Here is a 19,126-nt window from a genome sequence, read left to right as displayed (position 1 = left end):
CGTAGTACAAATATGTACATCTCACATCTCGTTTTGAAAAAATAAAATAGAAATGAGAGAAAGTATATTAAAATCACAGGTATAAACAGTCGCAAGAAGTAAAAAAGAGTAAATAAACATATAAAACATTCAAATTATTTATTGTTTTTTGTAGTTTTTCTTTTTCTAGTGTTAGTGTAGTATTATATTGTTTAATCTTATTAAACATCATTGGAAACTTCTAATTTCATTAAAGGTTGTTTATTGTGGACGAATGTGCTTTAGATTTTTAAAATACACTAACAAAATATTAAAATATTCGCACTGACAAAAACACAATACTGTTCACTGAACCCAACAAGGGCCTCCTAAGGCACAGGTGTCAAACTCAGTTCCAAAAGGGCCGCAGCCCTGCACAGTTTAGTTCCAACCCTAATTAAACACACCTGATCAAACTAATTGAGTCCTTCAGGCTTGTTTGAAACCTACAGGTAAGTGTGTTGGAGCAGGGTTGGAACTAAACTGTGCAGTGCTTCGGCCCTTTTGAAACTGAGTTTGACACCCCTGTCCTAAGGCATCTAACAAGTATTTATACAGTGGTTCTCAATTCCAACCCTCAAGTCTAAACTGTTCTTTAAACTGGGATTGTCAAAGTTTGAACAATTTGGAGTCTCTAAAGTTGGTCTGCAATCTTGACTGTACCAGGAGGCAAATATATATGAGCAACAGATCTGACAATGTTCACTTGTGTGATGTTCACTCACCATTTTAACCATGATAAAGAAAAGCTGCAATCGCACACTGGAGTCCAATCGCACACATTTATACTTCTATTTTCAGAGATTTTATTTTGCTCAGTGTACTGTTAGTCAATTAAGACTACAGTTTAACAATGTCCAGTCTGAAACTCTGCTGTTTAAATAAAAGATCATCCCAGTACACTATTTGTTGTGTTAGTATGATACGGTAATATAAAACAACATATTGTCTAACAGTAAAACCTTCCTTGTGCTTCCATTTGGCTAAACAGACTCATAGTAAATTATAGTAAACACAGTATATGGCACTACTGGTTTGTTAAAGAGATTGCTTCACCCTATAATGAATATTCTGTCATCTTTTACTCAGCCCTTACTATGAGTTTCTTCTGTTATACACAAAAGAAGATGTTTTGAAAAATGCTGGAAACCTGTAACTATTGACATCCATTGTATTTGTTTTCCTACTGTGGACATCAATGGTTACAGATTTTCAGATATGTATCTTCTTCAGTGTTCAACAGAGGAAAGAACCTCATAGGTTTAGAAACACGTGAGTAAATAGTTGAGGGAGAACTCTCTCTTTAATTGAGTAAGGAGTCATTTAGAAAACTCACAGAAATGATGATCAGAGCTTCAGTTTGATTCACAGGATTTTATTTGACGTATTAGCCAACAATACATAAAAGCAGTTCAGCACAAAACAATTAAAAAAACAATTCATTACAAAACAATCATGAACACTTAATTATAAAACAATCAGTCTCTCTTATGACAGAACACCAGATTCATTAATGAGGTAGAAAATAGTTGAGCAGATCTTTGATGACACTTTAGAGGAGAAAACTGTGACAGCACTGGAGTTAAAGTTCAGTTCAGTTCAGTTCAGTGTGGTTTAATTGTCACTAACCCAGAGGCCTGCGCGACTTCCTCTCATTTAAACAAAGCGTGGGCACATCTGAGGTAAACATCAGCAGTGGACACACATACAGTGCAGGACAAAGCTCTCATCAACACACTGACACTGAAAAGTAAGGTCTGAGGGGTTTGGAATGACATGAGGGAGTAATTAATAACTTTAACAGTCTTGTGAAATTTCTGGAAATGCTGCTGTTCTCCTCTTCGCTTCTTTAGTGTTTTCTAAAATGAAGAAAAACAACACAAAGTTATTTCAGCAGTGATATGAAGGGCTGTCAAATAAGACTTGTGACTCTAAAAAGAGCAGAAGAGAAAAGAACAGGAATAGCATGAAGCAAAGAAAGACTGAAGATGTAGTTTTGTGCTCGGTGTGTTCCTCTACCTCCTCTTGTCTCACTGCTGCACAGGATTTGGGCTCGTTGGATTGAACCACCGGTGCTCTTCTAACTGATGTAACTGCAGTCGCTTCTCTGGATTGCGGACCAAACATTGGGAAATCAGGTCCAGGCAATCTGAAAAGTGACAGAGAGAGTGTGAAATATGTCTGCATACTCAAGATTCATGAACGTGTTTAAATCTTACAACATCAAATAACAAAACATTCACAATGAAATGACTTTAATATCTACAGTAACCATTATATTGAACCCTTTTCTATTCGTGACTGACATATTTTATTCTGTCACTGAGGCTGAGATTGTTCAGAAGAGTCTGCTTACCTAAAGATAAGGTGAGGTCTGTCTGGAGGTCTCCAATGATTATCGAATGCGTGTCGTAAAAGGCCAATCGTGTATGTAATATTTCATACAGGATGAGGCCTAATGTCCAGACGTATGCCGGGTTAGGAAAGAATGTGGGATCCCTCAGAACCTCAGGCGGCGTGTAAAGTAAGGCTCCTGTAAGAGAGACATTTTCAGAATTCAGTCATTTCATAAGACAATACTGTGACCAAAGAAACTCCCACAAAATGCCCACTCACCTCGATAATCACTGCTGTTGAAAGGCTCGCTGGTGATTAGCCGAGCACAACCAAAGTCAATCAGTTTGAGCTCTGATTGGGGTTGAGTCACCAGGATGTTCCCCGAGTGGATATCTCCATGGAAAACTCCACGCTCAGCGCAGAACTTGACAGCTTGGATCAACTGATGCATTAACCGGCGTGCGTGGTTTTCATCAATGTCCAATGAACTTCTGAGATAATAAGCCAAGTTCTGGGATGACTCGGCGTACTCCAGAAAGAGAACGAAGTCGTTCTTATTCTTAATCCAGTGGTGTAATGTGATGATGCTGGGACAAGGTGGGTCCTTCATCAACTTAAGCATGATTGCCACTTCTGCAAGCACAGGTTTGGAATGGCCATCCTAGAAAAAAAACAGATTTCAAAGATATTACCAAAGCAGAATGGCACAAAGTACAGAAACAAAAACTTCATGAAGTAAATAATCACTAAGCTCCTGTTTGGACACATGTTTGCTTGTATTTGAGCATTTAGTCATGCAGTTTAAGCTAAAAGAGGACTCTACATGTGTGTGTTCTGTCTGTGTGTATGACGCAATGATCATTTTTATCTGCATTAATGTTAAATGAATATTAATTAACTCCACAGCCCTACAATTATGTGTTCAAAACTAGTCTCTGGGTTTATTTCTTCCGCTGAACACAAAAGAAGATATTTTGAAGAATGTTGATAAACCAGTAAGCAGTGACTTCATAAGTATTTTCTTTTTCTACAATGGAAGTCAGTGACTCCCTGTTTCCAACATATCAGCTTTTGAGTTCAGTTTAAAGTGGTCCAGACAGGTACGGGACAAGTGAAGGATGAGCAAATGATCAGCACATTTTTACTTTTGTGTAAACTGTTCAACTTACAACGTCGAGATAACGGTCCTGTTCACGCTTCTTGATGTACTTCAGGGCAACCTGCGGAAAAACAACAACAAATGAAATGAAAGCCGACAAATGATTTATATTGAGTAATCAGGAGGAAAATGTTGACTGAATTTGAAAAATAGTTCTCTACCTTTGTTCTCTCATTAAATACGTGAGATCCCAGATACACCTTGCCAAAACTTCCTTCTCCAATCAGTTCTTTCACTTCAAAAAGACCCACCCTAGATCCTGAAACACAGAAAAACAGCAGGGAGATTTACTTGGATTGTCTGGTATGAAACAGATCAAATAAATGACTCGAATCCTTTAAATCTGGATCTAATGCAATGAGCTGAAAGCAGAAACTTCCATCAGAATTGCAGGAGTAAACTGATTACTAATTTATAATAATAAAAGGAAATGATCACTTACCAAGAGTGAGCCCAGAAGCCTCTTTAGGCTCTTCAAGAACTGACTCTGGCTCGGACTCGGACTCGGACTCGGACTCGGACTCGGACTCGGACTCGGACTCAGACTCAGACTCAGACTCAGACTCAGACTCAGACTCGAACTCGAACTCGGACTCGGGCTCGGGCTCGGGCTCGGGCTCGGGCTCAGGTTCAGGCTCAGGCTCAGGTTCAGGTTCAGGCTCAGGCTCAGGCTCAGGTTGTGGTGTAAGATGCTGGACTACATCTGTGTCACAGCACAGGAAAGGGCGCGTTGCAGCCTTCCATACTCTCTTGAAGAAAGCAGAGACTCTTTTGCCTTTCCTTCCTTTCTTGGGTTTTTCTAAAATGAAGAAAACAAACAGAAACATCTCCATGAACAGAGCTGCAGCTACAGCGCTCAGCATATTCATATATGCAGTACACCCCTTTTAGAAAATTTATATTTTTATCCATTTCTCAGTGAATCTGGGTAATATATATTGGTGCATTTGAACAAAACAGATTTATCAAACAGATTTATTTATTAAAATAATAATTTAGTCACAGAACATCTTTAGAAATGGAAAGATAATAGATTAAAAACAATTAATATCATGCAAAATATTGCAAAATTTACAAACTACAACATTTCAACAAAATTGTCAATATTTTTGTTTCCCTTAGATTTTTGCTAATTTTGAAAATTTAATTTAATATTTTCCCTGAACATATACATTTGGGCTACTAATTTTTGAAACATTATTTAGTTATTTTGTTAAATAAGCTCCAGATTTGGCTTCAGTTCTTACTAAACTAATGTACATGCACAAATATAATATTATAAAGCCTCCTATAGAAAATCTGAATTTAAATGAGAGATTTGTGGGGGGTGCACTCATATATGTTTAGCACTGTATTAATACACAACCAACAGTACATCAAATGACACTGTCTGATTTATAAGCTAAAAACAACAAAGCATAAAAAATAACAGACGGCAGAAATAAAATGAACCACATTCAGGATGACTCACCATCAGTCCCATCAATATCAGAGGGGTCTTGAACAGACGAAGGCGACTCAGGACAGGCCGAATCAGCATCCGTCATGTTCTTAATATTGGAGAGGTCATGGACACTGATTGGCTGAGGATCTTCCCAGACCTGGCCTGGCAGAAACACCAGCTCAGTATCAACATGACCTGTGAGGGCCATCGAGGACTCTGGACGGGCCGGATCTGCATTCGGCACATCTGCTGTTTGCTTGATGCTGAAGGGGCCCGGAACACTCAACGGCTGAAGATCTTCACAGACCTGGCCTGGCTGCCACACCGGCTCAAGGTCTGCATGTGCTGCGACGGTCCTGGAGGGACCTGGAACAGGCAGGTGCTCGCAATCATCGACATCTGACCGTGGTTCAAAGGGAACCACTCTGTTCCGGTCACAGCAAAGGAAAGGGCGCTTCACAGCCTTCCATGCTCTCTTAAAGAAAGCAGAGGCTTTATTCCCTTTCCTCCTTTTCTCTGTGTTTTCTGAAATAAAGAAAATGAACAGGGAAATATTAGAAAACTCTATAATCACAGGTTTAAAATAGACAACGTGCTGTAAATTAGACATATAAAAGGCAATCACACAAAAGAAACAACAATAATAAATGTATAACTATAATAGAAAATGTTTGAAAACTAAAATTAATTATGTGGAGTTGCAAATCATTTCTATGATGTAAAATGACAAACACAAGCTGAAAAATAGTCGGTAAGTCATAAGACCATATTAGACATCAGGAAAAATCCTAAAAGCAACTATTTAGCAAAAATATTTTTCTGTTATATTATTATTAAGGAGAAAGTCAGAATGTGAGAATATAAAACCAACTTTACCTCAATTGTATTAATTCATCCCTGCTTGAACAAATAAAGACTTAAATATAATATTCTCACTCAGTTTGCTAAAATATAACAAATATTCCTCCACACCATCAAAAACTAAGAAAATTACAGTGCAGATCTACACAAAGGATTTAAATTAAAGTAAAATTAAAATGATTTTTTATCAGATACATTAACAAGGCACAATTTCTGTTGAGTGGAAAGGAGAAACTTAAAAACCAGAATGTCATTACATATAAGAGCAGGGCTCTATCACAAAAATATACAAAACCATAACTACACACACAAAAAAACATTACAATGAAGAGACGTTGCATATTTGCTACACTAATAACCTTACATGGCGATATATTATTATTATTTTACATTTTACTTCATAATTTACTGTATTATTAAATAATACGTGGGAATACACAGTTTTTGTAAACTCTCATCTCACCTGTTGGGCTTCTCATCACGGTAGAAGGTGAAGGAGAAGCCATCGTGTCACTTTGATGATTTTCGTTGACAAACTCAGTCGTGATCGTATTAACTCGATTAAAAAACGCAGCTGACGTGTTATTTGCCATTTGAGATGCAAAACAAGTCGCTAAAGTCGTTAAATCAATGTTCACTGTACTCGTTCGTTTGTCACTCTGAGTAAATTCTGAATTCTGACCAGTGACGTAACGGCAATCGAATTCGTTCTTTTTATTCGTCATCGGTGGTGGGGGAGAGGGAGGGGGGCGCAGGCCGCGGGAGGATCCAAGATGGCGCTTTGATCGGTGAAGTTCGTTGATCGTGTTATGATATAAGTTCTGTCTGCACAAAAAAACAACCCAAACCCATCGCAATCTGTTGTCTGAGAGACGAGGCGACTTTTGCAGAGTATTTCTGTGCGAATCCTGAGATTTCTGAAGCTGTTCGAGGATTTCCTAGAGAAGACTAATTATAAAGAGCACATCTTTAATCAGTTTTTATTCCGTTCTTGTTTTCTGATTATTTCATTAAACATTTGTTGTGTTGTGCTTTTCACTTCATTTTTCCTTTTATTTATTTACTTCCTTTTATTTAATTATTTCCTTTATTAACATTTTTATTTATTTACTTTGTTTTAAATGTATTTTCCTATTTTATCTGCTTTTTTTATTATATTTTTTTTATTGCAGGTTGGAGGAGATTGTCCATGTCCCACATGGTTGAAGAAAGAGGAGGTGAGTGTTTTTAATTTGTCATTAGTTTGTCTTTGGTTTGTCACTGTATAATGCTGTACGATGTTTGACTGATATGAAAAAGATCACAGAAGTTACCATGAAACAAAAAATATTTATTAAAAAGAGATTTTGATATATCCCAGCCGGCATTTCAACGGTGATTCAACGTTGAATCAACGTCAGGTCTATGGTTGGATCAACGTTGAATTACCTTTCGATTTTGCAAATTGGATCAACGTTTATATAGTGACGTTGTTTCACCGTCGGACCACCACCGGTGATTCACCGTTGAAATCACAACGTTGTTTCACTCTTACCTTCTTCATGGGTGAATTGTGGTCGTTTTGTAGACGTTGAATGAAGGTTGAATTACCTTTCGATTTTGCAAATTGGATCAACGTTGATACCGTGACGTTGTTTCACCGTCATACATTTCAACGTAAGTTAAATAGGAATTACATACAACGCAAAGTCCATAAAAATAGCAAACAAATTTTTACTAATTAAAAATACACGACACAAATACACAACTTAGTCTGTGTATCAATTTATTTAATTCACACCTCATTATTTCAATTATTCTAAATATACAGCAACATTTACAGCATACATAGTTCATTAAAACCATGCAGGTTACTATACATGCTGTACACTCAAATACAGAAAAAAGGCATACAATTAAATAGTCACTTTTTAATTAGGTTTCATGAATTAAAGTTAATGTTTACTAACATGAACAAAGAACAAATACTTGTACAGCATTTATTAATCATTTAATTAATTGAAATATGTCCTGATGCTATTAAAATCAAAATGTATGCTTGTTAACATTAATGCACTGAGCTGACATAAACTGTACTTTCTTTATATGAAAGATGCTTCATTGCTCTTTGTTCATGTTAGTAAATACATTAACACTTACTAATACAACCTTATTGTAAAGTGTTACCGTCTTCAGAAAGACAGATACTAACTAAATTAAACTAAGTAACTAAACTATGCTTCAATTCTGTTTACAAAGTTTACAAAATACCCATTTTTAAAGTGGCTGCAGTAAAAAAATAAAATAAAAAACATCACTCACAACTAAGAATCACAAGTGAAATACATTACATCTGTTTGAGGTTTTATAGATTGATAGAAACAGATAGAGGTAAAAGATGGCACTGGGGACAAAGAATCAAGTGTAAAACACTAAAACATCTATATCAGTCTAGCAGTTAAATACATATTTATTTCTCAAACACCAGGTGAGTTTCCTACAAAATTAATAATGAGGTTTGCTATTCCAATTCATTGTGAATGAATGGCTTCACATTCACAATAGTGAAAACTCATGCTATAATCTTAACCTGACATTACTCCTTCACTTTGCAGGTCTGCATGCTAAATATTTAGTTTTTTTTTTTTTTTTTTTTTTTTGTATAAAGTACATCTATTGTGTTTAGCATTACTGCAGCAAAACTGAGCACCTGTGACAGTGGAACATAGACAAATATTTCAGTAAATCATCAAGAAAATGTGTAGAATATATGGTTTGATTCTCTCTCACAAACACAACAGTAAAAGCAATTTGTTATTCCATTATTATTATTAGTATCATAAAAATTGCATGTTCACATGGGTCTTATAATAATGGCTCACATTTGTGAATGTAGGACCACTATTTCACTATTACATGTCACATTAAGTGTTCATATAGGTTCTGTAATTAATTACTTGTGTCATCCCACAAGTCCTGTTAATCTTTAGAACACAAACTAAAATATTTTAGATTAAATGCTCCTCATCCTCTACAGACAGCAATGGTCCCAAGATGGTCATTGTCAAGATAAGGCACAAAACACATTGTCAAAACGTTCCATGTGACTTCAGTGATTTCAACTGTGAACATACCAAGCTCCAACAACACTTTAGTGAGGCAAAACAAAACATTAAATACAATTGTGTTTGCGTATATCTCTCCCTCATCAGATCAGCGTGTGTTTACTACGAGCAGTAAGCACACACCATGACCTGTTGTGGCAAAGGCAAACAAGTTATTTTTACAGTACTTACTGTGATTTTACCTTTATGACAAATGTACTGGACCTGTTACACATATCACTATCTTTTATGAACACAAATTTCACTGTAACGGATGCTATTGTTTTGCTCCAGTTATACCTTTAGAGAACACCGTACTAGTCAGACATCCATACAAAAGCAGAGAGTTTGGTCTTGTGTAGCAGAACTGCAATAGATGCCTGTCTGTCTAGGCTGACACTGGTTTAGGCCATCAGTATGTCCTTGATGCCCTCAAATGGAGCCTCCAGAAAACCTGCAATAAATGAAATACAAGGTTACAACTAAGTTGGTATCAGCTATTATACAAAGTGAAATTCAAATATTTATTTTTTTATTGAATCCAAATTAGTCCTATAATATCGCCACACTCAATAATTTTGAGTCATCCATCTGAATATTCCTAACTAAGAGAAGTGAAGAATTAGGTGTGATATCGTCAGGAAGCCCTTCGCTACCACCGGTGCCAGCATTTCCAGAATTCAAATTTCAGATTCTCGAAAAAATTGCTTTTATTTATTTTTTTAACCAAGGCTGCAGTAAAGAATCATGAAACATTCAACACATCTAATAATTACAAGTTGTTGTAAACCATTATATGTACTGTAAAAGCTGTTTAAAGCTTTTTAGACATGGTTGAGAAAAACTCTAGAAGGAGTAGCACTTCTGCAAAAGTCTGCATGTAGGACAGAGAATTAAAGGGATAGTTCAAAATTTGTATTCTGTCGTCATTTACTGACCACGTTGAACACAAAAGAAGATATTTTGAAGAAAGCTGCAAATCTATTCAACCATTGACTTCTATAGTATTTTTTTCTACTATGGAGGTCAATGTTTACAGGTTTTTAGTTTTTTTTTTTTCAGAATAGCCTCTTTTGTGTTCAACAAAATAAACTCATAATGGTTTTAAACCATTTGGGGAGTAAAATGTGAGTAAATTTTCATTCTTGGGTGAACTATCCCTTTAAGTTGGAAAAGACCAGAATTCTTAAGTAGACCCTTTTCGCAAGACAGATGATGCATTTCATTTGTCATCTTAATCCTCAAGTTTTTAATATTTAGATTTATTTAAATAGCATGTTTATTTATTTGTTTTAATGACATTTAATAAAAACAACTTCTTAATGACATCACATGTACTGGACCTGCTACACATGTATCACTATTTTTTTTAATACAAATTTTACTGTAACGGGTGTTGTTGTTTTGCTCCAGTAATACCTTTAGAGAACACAGTAGTAGTCAAGACATCCATACAAAAGCCTTGGCATGGAGTAGCAGAACTGCAGTCTGTCCAGGCTGACACAGGTAGGCTATCTGCGTGTTCTTGATGCCCCTCAACTGGACCTTCCAGAAAAATCAGAAAGTTAAAACCCATTACACCTTTTATCTGCTACTATACAAAGTGTAATTTAAGCATTAATTTCTCACTAAATACATATTTGTTCCCCAATACTGTCACATTGTATAACATCACAACATGATTTCACAATAATAATATCAATATAACAATATAATATCACAACATGGCCTAACAATCAATAAACAAACAGATTAGAAAGAGAAAATCACCAACCAAAGCACCAAGAAGATTTAACAGATAGCTTTGTTAAAGGTAAAGTAAACTTACATGGACAAAGCCTTTTCCATTTAATGCTGTGCAAGTTAGTGCGTCTCTGGAGTAAGTTACATGTCTAAAAGCAAAAACAACAACAACAGTGAAACGACAGCAGTTCACTTTGTAATAATAACACTAATAATACAGCGTATAAAATGGATATTGTTTTATAACGTTGCTCAGTAACTTTAAACTGCGTTTGGAGTTTATCGCTTTGAATTTGCCATAAAAACGCTCATTTAGACTAACGTTAAACATTTGACATTACCTTGAGGTTAGCTGCGTCACCGGAGCGCAAACAAGACTAAAAACAAACTGGAAAGTTTTAAATGCTTCAAAATTCGAAACACTACACCAAGTCACATTTAAGATACACTGTGTGTAAAACAAAATCGGGGGGTAAATAAAACATTAAAGCATCTAAAAACACGCTTACCTCTGAATTCTGCTGCACTGCAGGTCAGGTGTTCGTAATTAAGTGAAGTGAAGCGCTGCGCGTGGCCGCGTGCGCCGAGTCCTCCGATACCATGGTAACCAAACATGTTGAATATTGGGTGAAGCCATGACGTTAATTCAACATACAGACCATGATAAAAAAATGTCAACGTTGATTTGTACAAGGATTTCTGTAACTTTTTTTAACCATTTATCATTCAACATTGTTTCAACATTAAACAACTGACGTATTTTCAACCACATTTCAACGTTGAAGCCTTGTCATATGCAGGCTGTTTTTCAACCGTTCAACATTAAACGTTCTATCAACATTATTTCAACGTTCAAAACACATCTGACCTTATTTCAACCATATTTCAACGTTGAAGGTCGGTCGTGTGGCGGCTGGGATGTTAATATCAAAACAATTATAATGATGGAAAACTACTGAGTTGCTCAATAAAAACTGCAAGTTCCAATTGAAAGAGTGAAAAAAGTGACCAGTGAAAGTGTTTGTTGTGTGTGATTTATCTTTTAGCTTCAAACCACTCCAGAGCAGAGATGTATAGTAACGAAGTAGAACTACTTCACTACTGTACTTAAGTACTAAAAGGCAGTATCTGTACTTTACTGGAGTGTTATTTTTTTCTCCTACTTCCACTTTTACTTAAGTACATATTTTCCATGAGTTTAATACTTTTACTCCGATAGATTTTTTATGTGATGCATCGTTACTCGTTACTAGGGGTGTCAAAATGATCGATATCAGTTCAGTAATAGGTCATAACCGGTGATTACGTGATGACGTCATTTATCTCCTATGCGCGATGTCGCAATACTATTGCGGAGGACGGAGGCGCGAGTGAAGGCGGCACACGAGCCGCTAATTTACTATAGGGAGAAATGTTGTAAAACTTCACCTCTGCCTCTCTCTTTCTCACTTTGGACATTTGACCCGCTGGCCTGTTTGTAAGGTAACTTTCCCTCTTTTCTTGGCTGTTAAAGCTGTCGATCCATCCAGACACGAGCGTGCCTGATGTAGTTTTCTCCACTGTGTCTATTACCTGTGATAACCGGCTATTCTTCCCGCCATGGGTGAACAGCGCTTCTTTTCTAAAGCCCTTTCTGTTGAGCAGATGAAGATAATAACCAATCATCATAAGACCTCGCCTGTCAGCGCTCAAAAAGCAGGCGGTATAATATTGACATGAGTTTATTAGCTGTAAATGCTCATGCTGTCTTCTGTGCATGAGTTTTGTTTGATACATTCAGAAAGAGTGCTTTCTTTAAGCAGGTCAAATTAAGAGTACAGTTCATATATGTGACTGCTGTATTAAAGAACAAAATTGTATTAAAAATAACCCTATAACTGTCACACCAAGACAAAAGCAATATATTTATGCAATATAAAAGCAATAAGTGCAAGACCAATTTAATTAAAAACATAATCAAAATTTTAAAAAAATAATACTAAACCATAGCCATAAGCCATAAAGTATTTTAGAGTTTCTTTTAACACAGTACTATACACACTTTCCTGTTTTTCTTTTTTCTTTTTTTTTACAATAAAATCAAAATCAAGTGAATTAGTGCAACAGGATTTAGTTTGCTTGTTTAGTTTAGTTTCACGACTGCTTCCAGAAGACATAACTCCTGTTTATTGTGGTATTAACCAATCAAACTTCAAAACTACCAAAGTGTGAGTGTGTGTGAGTGAATAATGCATGTAAGAGAGAAACTGTGTGATTGTACCTGTGTGTGCGTCTGTGTGTGTGTAAGAGAGAGAGAGAGAGAGAGAGAGTGTGTGTGTATGAGAGTGTAAAAGAGTGTAATTTCGTGTTTGTGTGTGTGCGCCCATGTATATGTATAACAACATCGGTATTACACAGATGTTAGGAGGAGATGGTGAATTATGTGGACATTATGTATAAAATTCAATCACACTAAATATTTTTTTATTTTCAGAAAGTAAAACTACACATAATTTCCTGTAAGGGTTGGGTTTAGAGATTGGATTTGGGGTTAGAGCATTCAAAAGTTTGTAGAGTATAAAAACAATTGTAACCTATGTAATGTCCCCACAATTCACAAAAGTGTGTGTGTGTGTGTGTGTGTGTGTGTGTGAGAGAGAGAGAGAGAGAGAGAGAGATAGAGTGAGAACTGTGTGTGAGAGTGTATGAATGTGTAAGAGTGTACATTTAGGTGTGTGTGTGTGTGTGTGTAAAAGAGAGAGAGAGATTTGATTTTACAAATCCTTTTATTAACAAGCAATTATTTAACAATTGATTTACAGCTCAAATCAATTCATTTATAAAAAACAGCTCTTCATTAATGACAGAACACAAGCCATCATCGCAACACCATTCAATTTTAAACACATTAATTGCTTTCATCATTTTATAGTAATTAAAATCAACAATAATTCTTGATTTTACTAGGTTTTTAAAAACTACTACAATGTTTTTACCATTCCTCTTTTCTATTTCATTTTTTCTTGTAATATAAATAGCTGATTTTGCTTGACCAAAAATAAAATTCAATAATTGACATTTATATTTGTTTTGTCTTTTATATTTAAAACCTAATATAAAACATTGTTTCGTAAATAAAAAACCAAGTAAAGAAACTAAAACATTTAAAAGATCAAACAGAGGAGCAAGTCTTTTACAATACATAAAACAGTGAAAAATTGTTTCCCTTTCTAAACAAAACGGACATTGATCACTCACACTAGAATTTATTTTAGTCACAAATGCATTAACAGCTATAGCACCGTGTAAAATTCTCCACTGCAAATCCCCCGATCTTTTATTCAATGGTGGTTTATACAATAATCTCCATTCTGGTTTTTCTTCTTCTGCTAAACACAGTTTATCTCTCCACACAGTGTCAGATCTCTCTTTTAAAGTACACTTATTATTTAGTTTCACAATATTTTTATAAAGCACTTTCCCTTTAACTGTACTAAAATCAACATTCCCATTTTCCTTAAAACATAACAATGGACTATTAATCCCAGAATTTTCAATCTTAGGTGTAAGTCTAATGTCTGGGAAACAATCTTGATCATTAGGGAAAATAATACCTTGACTGTAACCTTCAATTAAATTTTTTTCTTTTTCATTTAAAAAACTTTTCAAAACATTCAAAAATTTTGTAACAAACCTCACCGATCTAATTCCCATATATAAAGCAACATTTTCTGCATCTCTTAGTCCAAAACCCGCCTTGTCAACAATGTCTCTTAGTTTGGTCATTTTGTTGGAAATAAGCAATTCTTTTAGTCCTGGGGTATCATCTTTTGTTACATCAAGGCGACTGCCAAGAAGTACTGGTTCTTCAAGCAGCCAGAAAAGAGATGTTGTTGAATCTGCCCGCGAATGTTTAAAAAGTCCCCATACTTTAAAAATACTTTTGTAAAAAGAAGGTATTCCAGTCAGATCTAGATGCACATTATCTGCCAAAAAAAGTGACGCATGAAGATTCAAGCCATTTATTCCACGTAGGATGCATTGAGCTAAGGGCCTCCACACGAGATTTTCAGGCCCATACAACAACTTCTGAACGAATTGTAGTCTATATGTGGCTCCCCTGCTCACAAGATTCACCAACCCTTGGCCACCTTCATCTCTTGGCAGAAACAGAACACTTTGAGGTGTCCAGTGCAAATTGTCCCAAAAGAAGTTGACCAGTTCTCCTTGAATTTTTGGTAAGAGTCCAGCAGGTGGATCAACACAAGCAAGTTTATGCCACATAGAGGAACTCACCAAATTGTTAATAATGAGTGTTCGTCCTCTGTAAGAAAGTTGTGGGAGCAACCATTTCCACTTCTGTAAACGACTTTGAATTTTTTCAAGCAATCCGTTCCAGTTTTGTTGAACAAAGTCACTTTCACCTAGGTAAACTCCAAGGTATTTTAAAAAACCCCTCTTCCATTTTAATCCTCCAGGTAATAAGGGAGGGTCTCTTTTCCAGTCACCTATGAGAAGTGCTTCACTTTTTTCCCAATTAACTTTAGCAGAAGAAATCTTTTTAAAATTGTTAATAATACATTCCAGTCTTCTTACATCATCAGTGTTAGTTATAAAAACAATAACATCATCTGCATATGCTGAAAGTTGCACTTGAGCATTACCGTGGGGTATAGAAAAACCTTTTAATTCCGCTCTTATTCTGTGTAGAAGAGGTTCAATGGCAATGGAATATAACATTCCTGACATAGCACAACCCTGTCTAACACCTCTCTGTACATCAAAAGGAGCGCTTAAACCACCATTGATTTTGAGTACACTTTGAATGTTACTATACATTACCTCAATCATTTTTATAAAATGAGTACTAAAACCAAAAACCTTTAAAACTTTTTTCAAATACTCATGTTCAACACGATCAAAAGCTTTCTCTTGATCTAATGAGATCAATCCACAATTAATACCAAATAATTTAGCAACTTCTAACGCATCCCTAATTAAAAAAATATTATCAAAAATTGATCTATTTGGTATAGAGTAATTTTGATTAGGCTGTATAATTTGGTCCAGTACTTTACTTAGTCTTACAGCTAAAGCCTTTGATAAAATTTTATAATCTGAACACAAAAGTGACACAGGTCTCCAGTTAACTATTTTTTGAAGATCTCCTTTTTTGGGTAAAAGAGTAATAACTGCTCTTCTACAACTCAAAGGCAATGATCCTTTATTTAAACTGTCATTTAAAACTAAAAACAAATCTTCACCAATCACTGGCCATAAAACTTTATAAAAATCAACAGGAATTCCATCAATGCCAGGCGATTTGCCATTTTCCATGCTCATCATTACTGTATATAATTCATCTTGTGATATAGGCAGCTCAAGCATTGCATTGGATTCATCATCAACTTTAGAGAGATTTTCAAAAAAAACTGAGTTTTCAACATCCCTCTGTAATACTTCACATTTATATAAAGATGAATAAAAATTAACTGCATATTTGCGAATCTTACTAGAATCTGTAATATCTTCTCCTGTTTCAGACTTTAGTGAATGTATTAATCGGCTTTTTCCATTCTTTTTTTCCAAATTGAAGAAAAATTTTGAAGGTGCATCCATTTCTGAAATATTTTGAAACCGAGAACGAATTAAAGCACCCTTTGCTTTTACATTCAATAAATCTGCAAGTAAATCTTTTTTAGTTTTACTTTCTTCAAAATCAGTGCTATTATTTGTAGAAGCTGTTGTATTTAAAAGTTCTGTTATACTTTTTTCTAACTCTTTCATTGCTCGCATTGTTTCTTTAGTAACATTAAAAGTGTACTCTTTACATAACTGTTTAATTTGTATTTTCCCGCAATCCCACCATTGTTGCAGTGAAGAATACATTTGTTTTTGTTTTTTAAAATTTTCCCAAAAAACAGAAAAAAATTCTTTAAAATTTTCATCATTTAAAAGTGATGTATTAAAGTGCCAGTATGCACTTTTTACTTTCACCGAATTGACAAAAATCTTACAAATAACCGAACAGTGGTCAGAAAACCCAACAGGAATTATACGACAATCTTTGACATAATTTATTTGAAACTTGAACATATAGAACCTGTCAAGTCTTGCCATAGAAATTTGGTTATCTTTGCTATGTACCCAAGTATATTGTCTATCATTTAAATGTACATTTCTCCAAACATCACATAAATCACAAACTTGTACTAAATTCTTCATTTCTTTCTGCGAAGCATTATGTGGTTCTAAATGATTTCTATCCATTTTATCATTTTCTGTGCAATTAAAATCTCCACCTAAAAACAATAAATCTTCTGAATCTACATTATTGATAACATCACAAAACTTCTTTAAAAAAATTATTCTTTCAGCTCCTTTATTAGGAGCATAAATATTTAAAAACACCATTGTTGCATGTTCAAACTTGACTTTAACTTTCAAAAAACGGCCTTTAACTATTTCTTCTGTTTCAACAGACAGTGGAGACACTGTCTTAGAAAACAAAACAGCTACTCCTCCACTGTTGTAAGCCAAATGGCTCATAAAAATCTGACCATCCCAATCTTTCTTCCAGTTTATTTCATTAAGATTGTCACTATGTGATTCTTGAATAAACGTGACATCTAGGCGTTTCATTTTTATGAATTCAAATAAACACATTCTTTTCTGACTGTCTCTAGCACCATTTAAATTGAGAGTTCCAATGTTAAACACCCTCATAGTAAATGATGTTTTAAAAATAAAAGAAACAATCAGAAATACTGCAACCTTAACCAAGAACAAATTACACCAAATCTGGTTTTTCATCATTAAGGAGGTTTTTTTTCTTTACTTTACCCACTAATTTCCTTAGACGATAAACCTCTGTGTCTATGAATGCACCTTCTCTAGTCAGAATCTTTACATCTTTCACGAAAGCAGAAACATCTTCAAAATAATCCTCAGCCTCCACGTTTGGTAAAAATTTTGTTTCCCTCAGAAATTTCTTGATTCCCTCAGCCGTATATCTTTGTGTTTGACTTTCACTTTCATTTTGCGATGAAAAGGAATAAACTGAAGAACTGGAATCAGAAGAATCAGCATCGTTATCTGATATTATATAATCAGCCTTACTCTTGTCTTTTTTTGCTTGTTTGATCACTTTGTTTTCACTGACTTTTTTTCTTTTATTAGGAACTTTAAAGATTTGCTCTGGTTCAATTTCCATTTCCACTATCCCTTCACCTGTACTTTCCTTAGCTGTTCCAGCTGTGGAAAAATTTGCCTTTTGTCTACTTGTGTCATCCTTAGAATTAATTGAGGTTTGAACAGCAGACGAGCCTGCTACTACCTCTGCCATAGTAGGAGCCACCGCACCTCCCCCGCCTCTCTCCTCAGAGACCGCAGCATCAGCCGCGACAGACGCAGCCGCAGAAGACTCGCCTTGTACGTCTCCCTGACCTGTCTCACCTCCACTTGTACACGATCGAATTAAATGCCCAATTTTTCCGCACCCGAAGCACTTCATTATGCTCTCGGATGTTGCGTAAATGGTGTAATTGAACCCATCTACTTTGACATTAAACGATAGGTTTAATTCGTCATTGTTGTCTTTCAGAATCATATAAACTTGTCTTCTAAAAGACATCACATGTTTAAGCATGGGTGATTTACACCCAAGAGCTATTTTCCTGATCGGTGAAACTAATTTGCCAAAAGAAGATAATTCTTTTGTAATGCATGCATCGGAAACAAACGGAGGTATGTTTGACACAATAATTTTCCTGGATGGACTACTAAGAGGAAGTACAGGTATGAGTTCATCATTTATCACCACTCCTTTTTGCACAATCTCATTAGTTTTTTCTATCGTGTTCAAAAACAAAACAACCGCATTGTTCATCCTAGAAGCTGAAACCACCGATGAACATCCCACTACTTCGCCAACCGCTAGAATACAATCTTCCACACTGGCCTTACACATGATTTTAATTCCATGACGCCGAGTCAAACTTTCACAATCTGCGTCTCCTGACGACGCCATACCTCCCGGCAACAAAACACGCCGGGAGTAAACTTACTACACTCACAAACACTAACCAACAGCACACTTATACAAACAACAAACAAAGAAAGAAAAGTTAGAAAGAGAACCATTCAAACTCACCGCACTTTCCCAACACTCGCTCACCACACACTCGCTCAGGCACATGCGCACACGCACAGAGAGAGAGAGAGAGAGAGAGAGAGAGAGTATGAATGAACATGCTGAATTATCTCATCAGTGAAGTGATTTTCTGGTAAAAGAGCCTGACGATGTGAATTCTTGTACCATAGAAATTATTTACAGAGAAAAACAGTATCGTAAGCCATGTTTCTTTTCATTCTGCTTAATCAAGTGCCCCAAAGATATTTAAAATAAACAAAACAATATGATGTCTTTTGACTGCCTTCTTTAATAACTACATTACACAATACTTGTACTTTTACTTTCAGTACTTGAGTAGTAAATTTTGA

General features: G+C 35.5%; 1 protein-coding gene across 1 annotated transcript; it reads right to left on the bottom strand.

The window, feature by feature from the left end:
• Positions 1–1,377: 1,377 nt before the first annotated feature.
• LOC561456 (uncharacterized) lies at positions 1,378–7,793 on the bottom strand. Its single transcript, XM_087306950.1, has 9 exons — positions 6,283–7,793; positions 4,986–5,483; positions 3,957–4,313; positions 3,676–3,773; positions 3,525–3,575; positions 2,635–3,016; positions 2,375–2,551; positions 2,038–2,167; positions 1,378–1,877 (listed from the first exon to the last, which is right to left on the bottom strand). Exons 1-8 carry the CDS (start codon positions 6,542–6,544, stop codon positions 2,049–2,051), a joined length of 1,944 nt encoding a protein of 647 aa, XP_087163076.1. The 5' UTR covers positions 6,545–7,793; the 3' UTR covers positions 1,378–1,877; positions 2,038–2,048.
• Positions 7,794–19,126: the final 11,333 nt, after the last annotated feature.

Source organism: Danio rerio, chromosome 23 (assembly GCF_052040795.2).
Source record: "Danio rerio strain M-AB ecotype USA chromosome 23, GRCz13ab, whole genome shotgun sequence".
NCBI lineage: Eukaryota > Metazoa > Chordata > Actinopteri > Cypriniformes > Danionidae > Danio > Danio rerio.
This window is presented reverse-complemented; position numbering and strand designations above follow the sequence as displayed.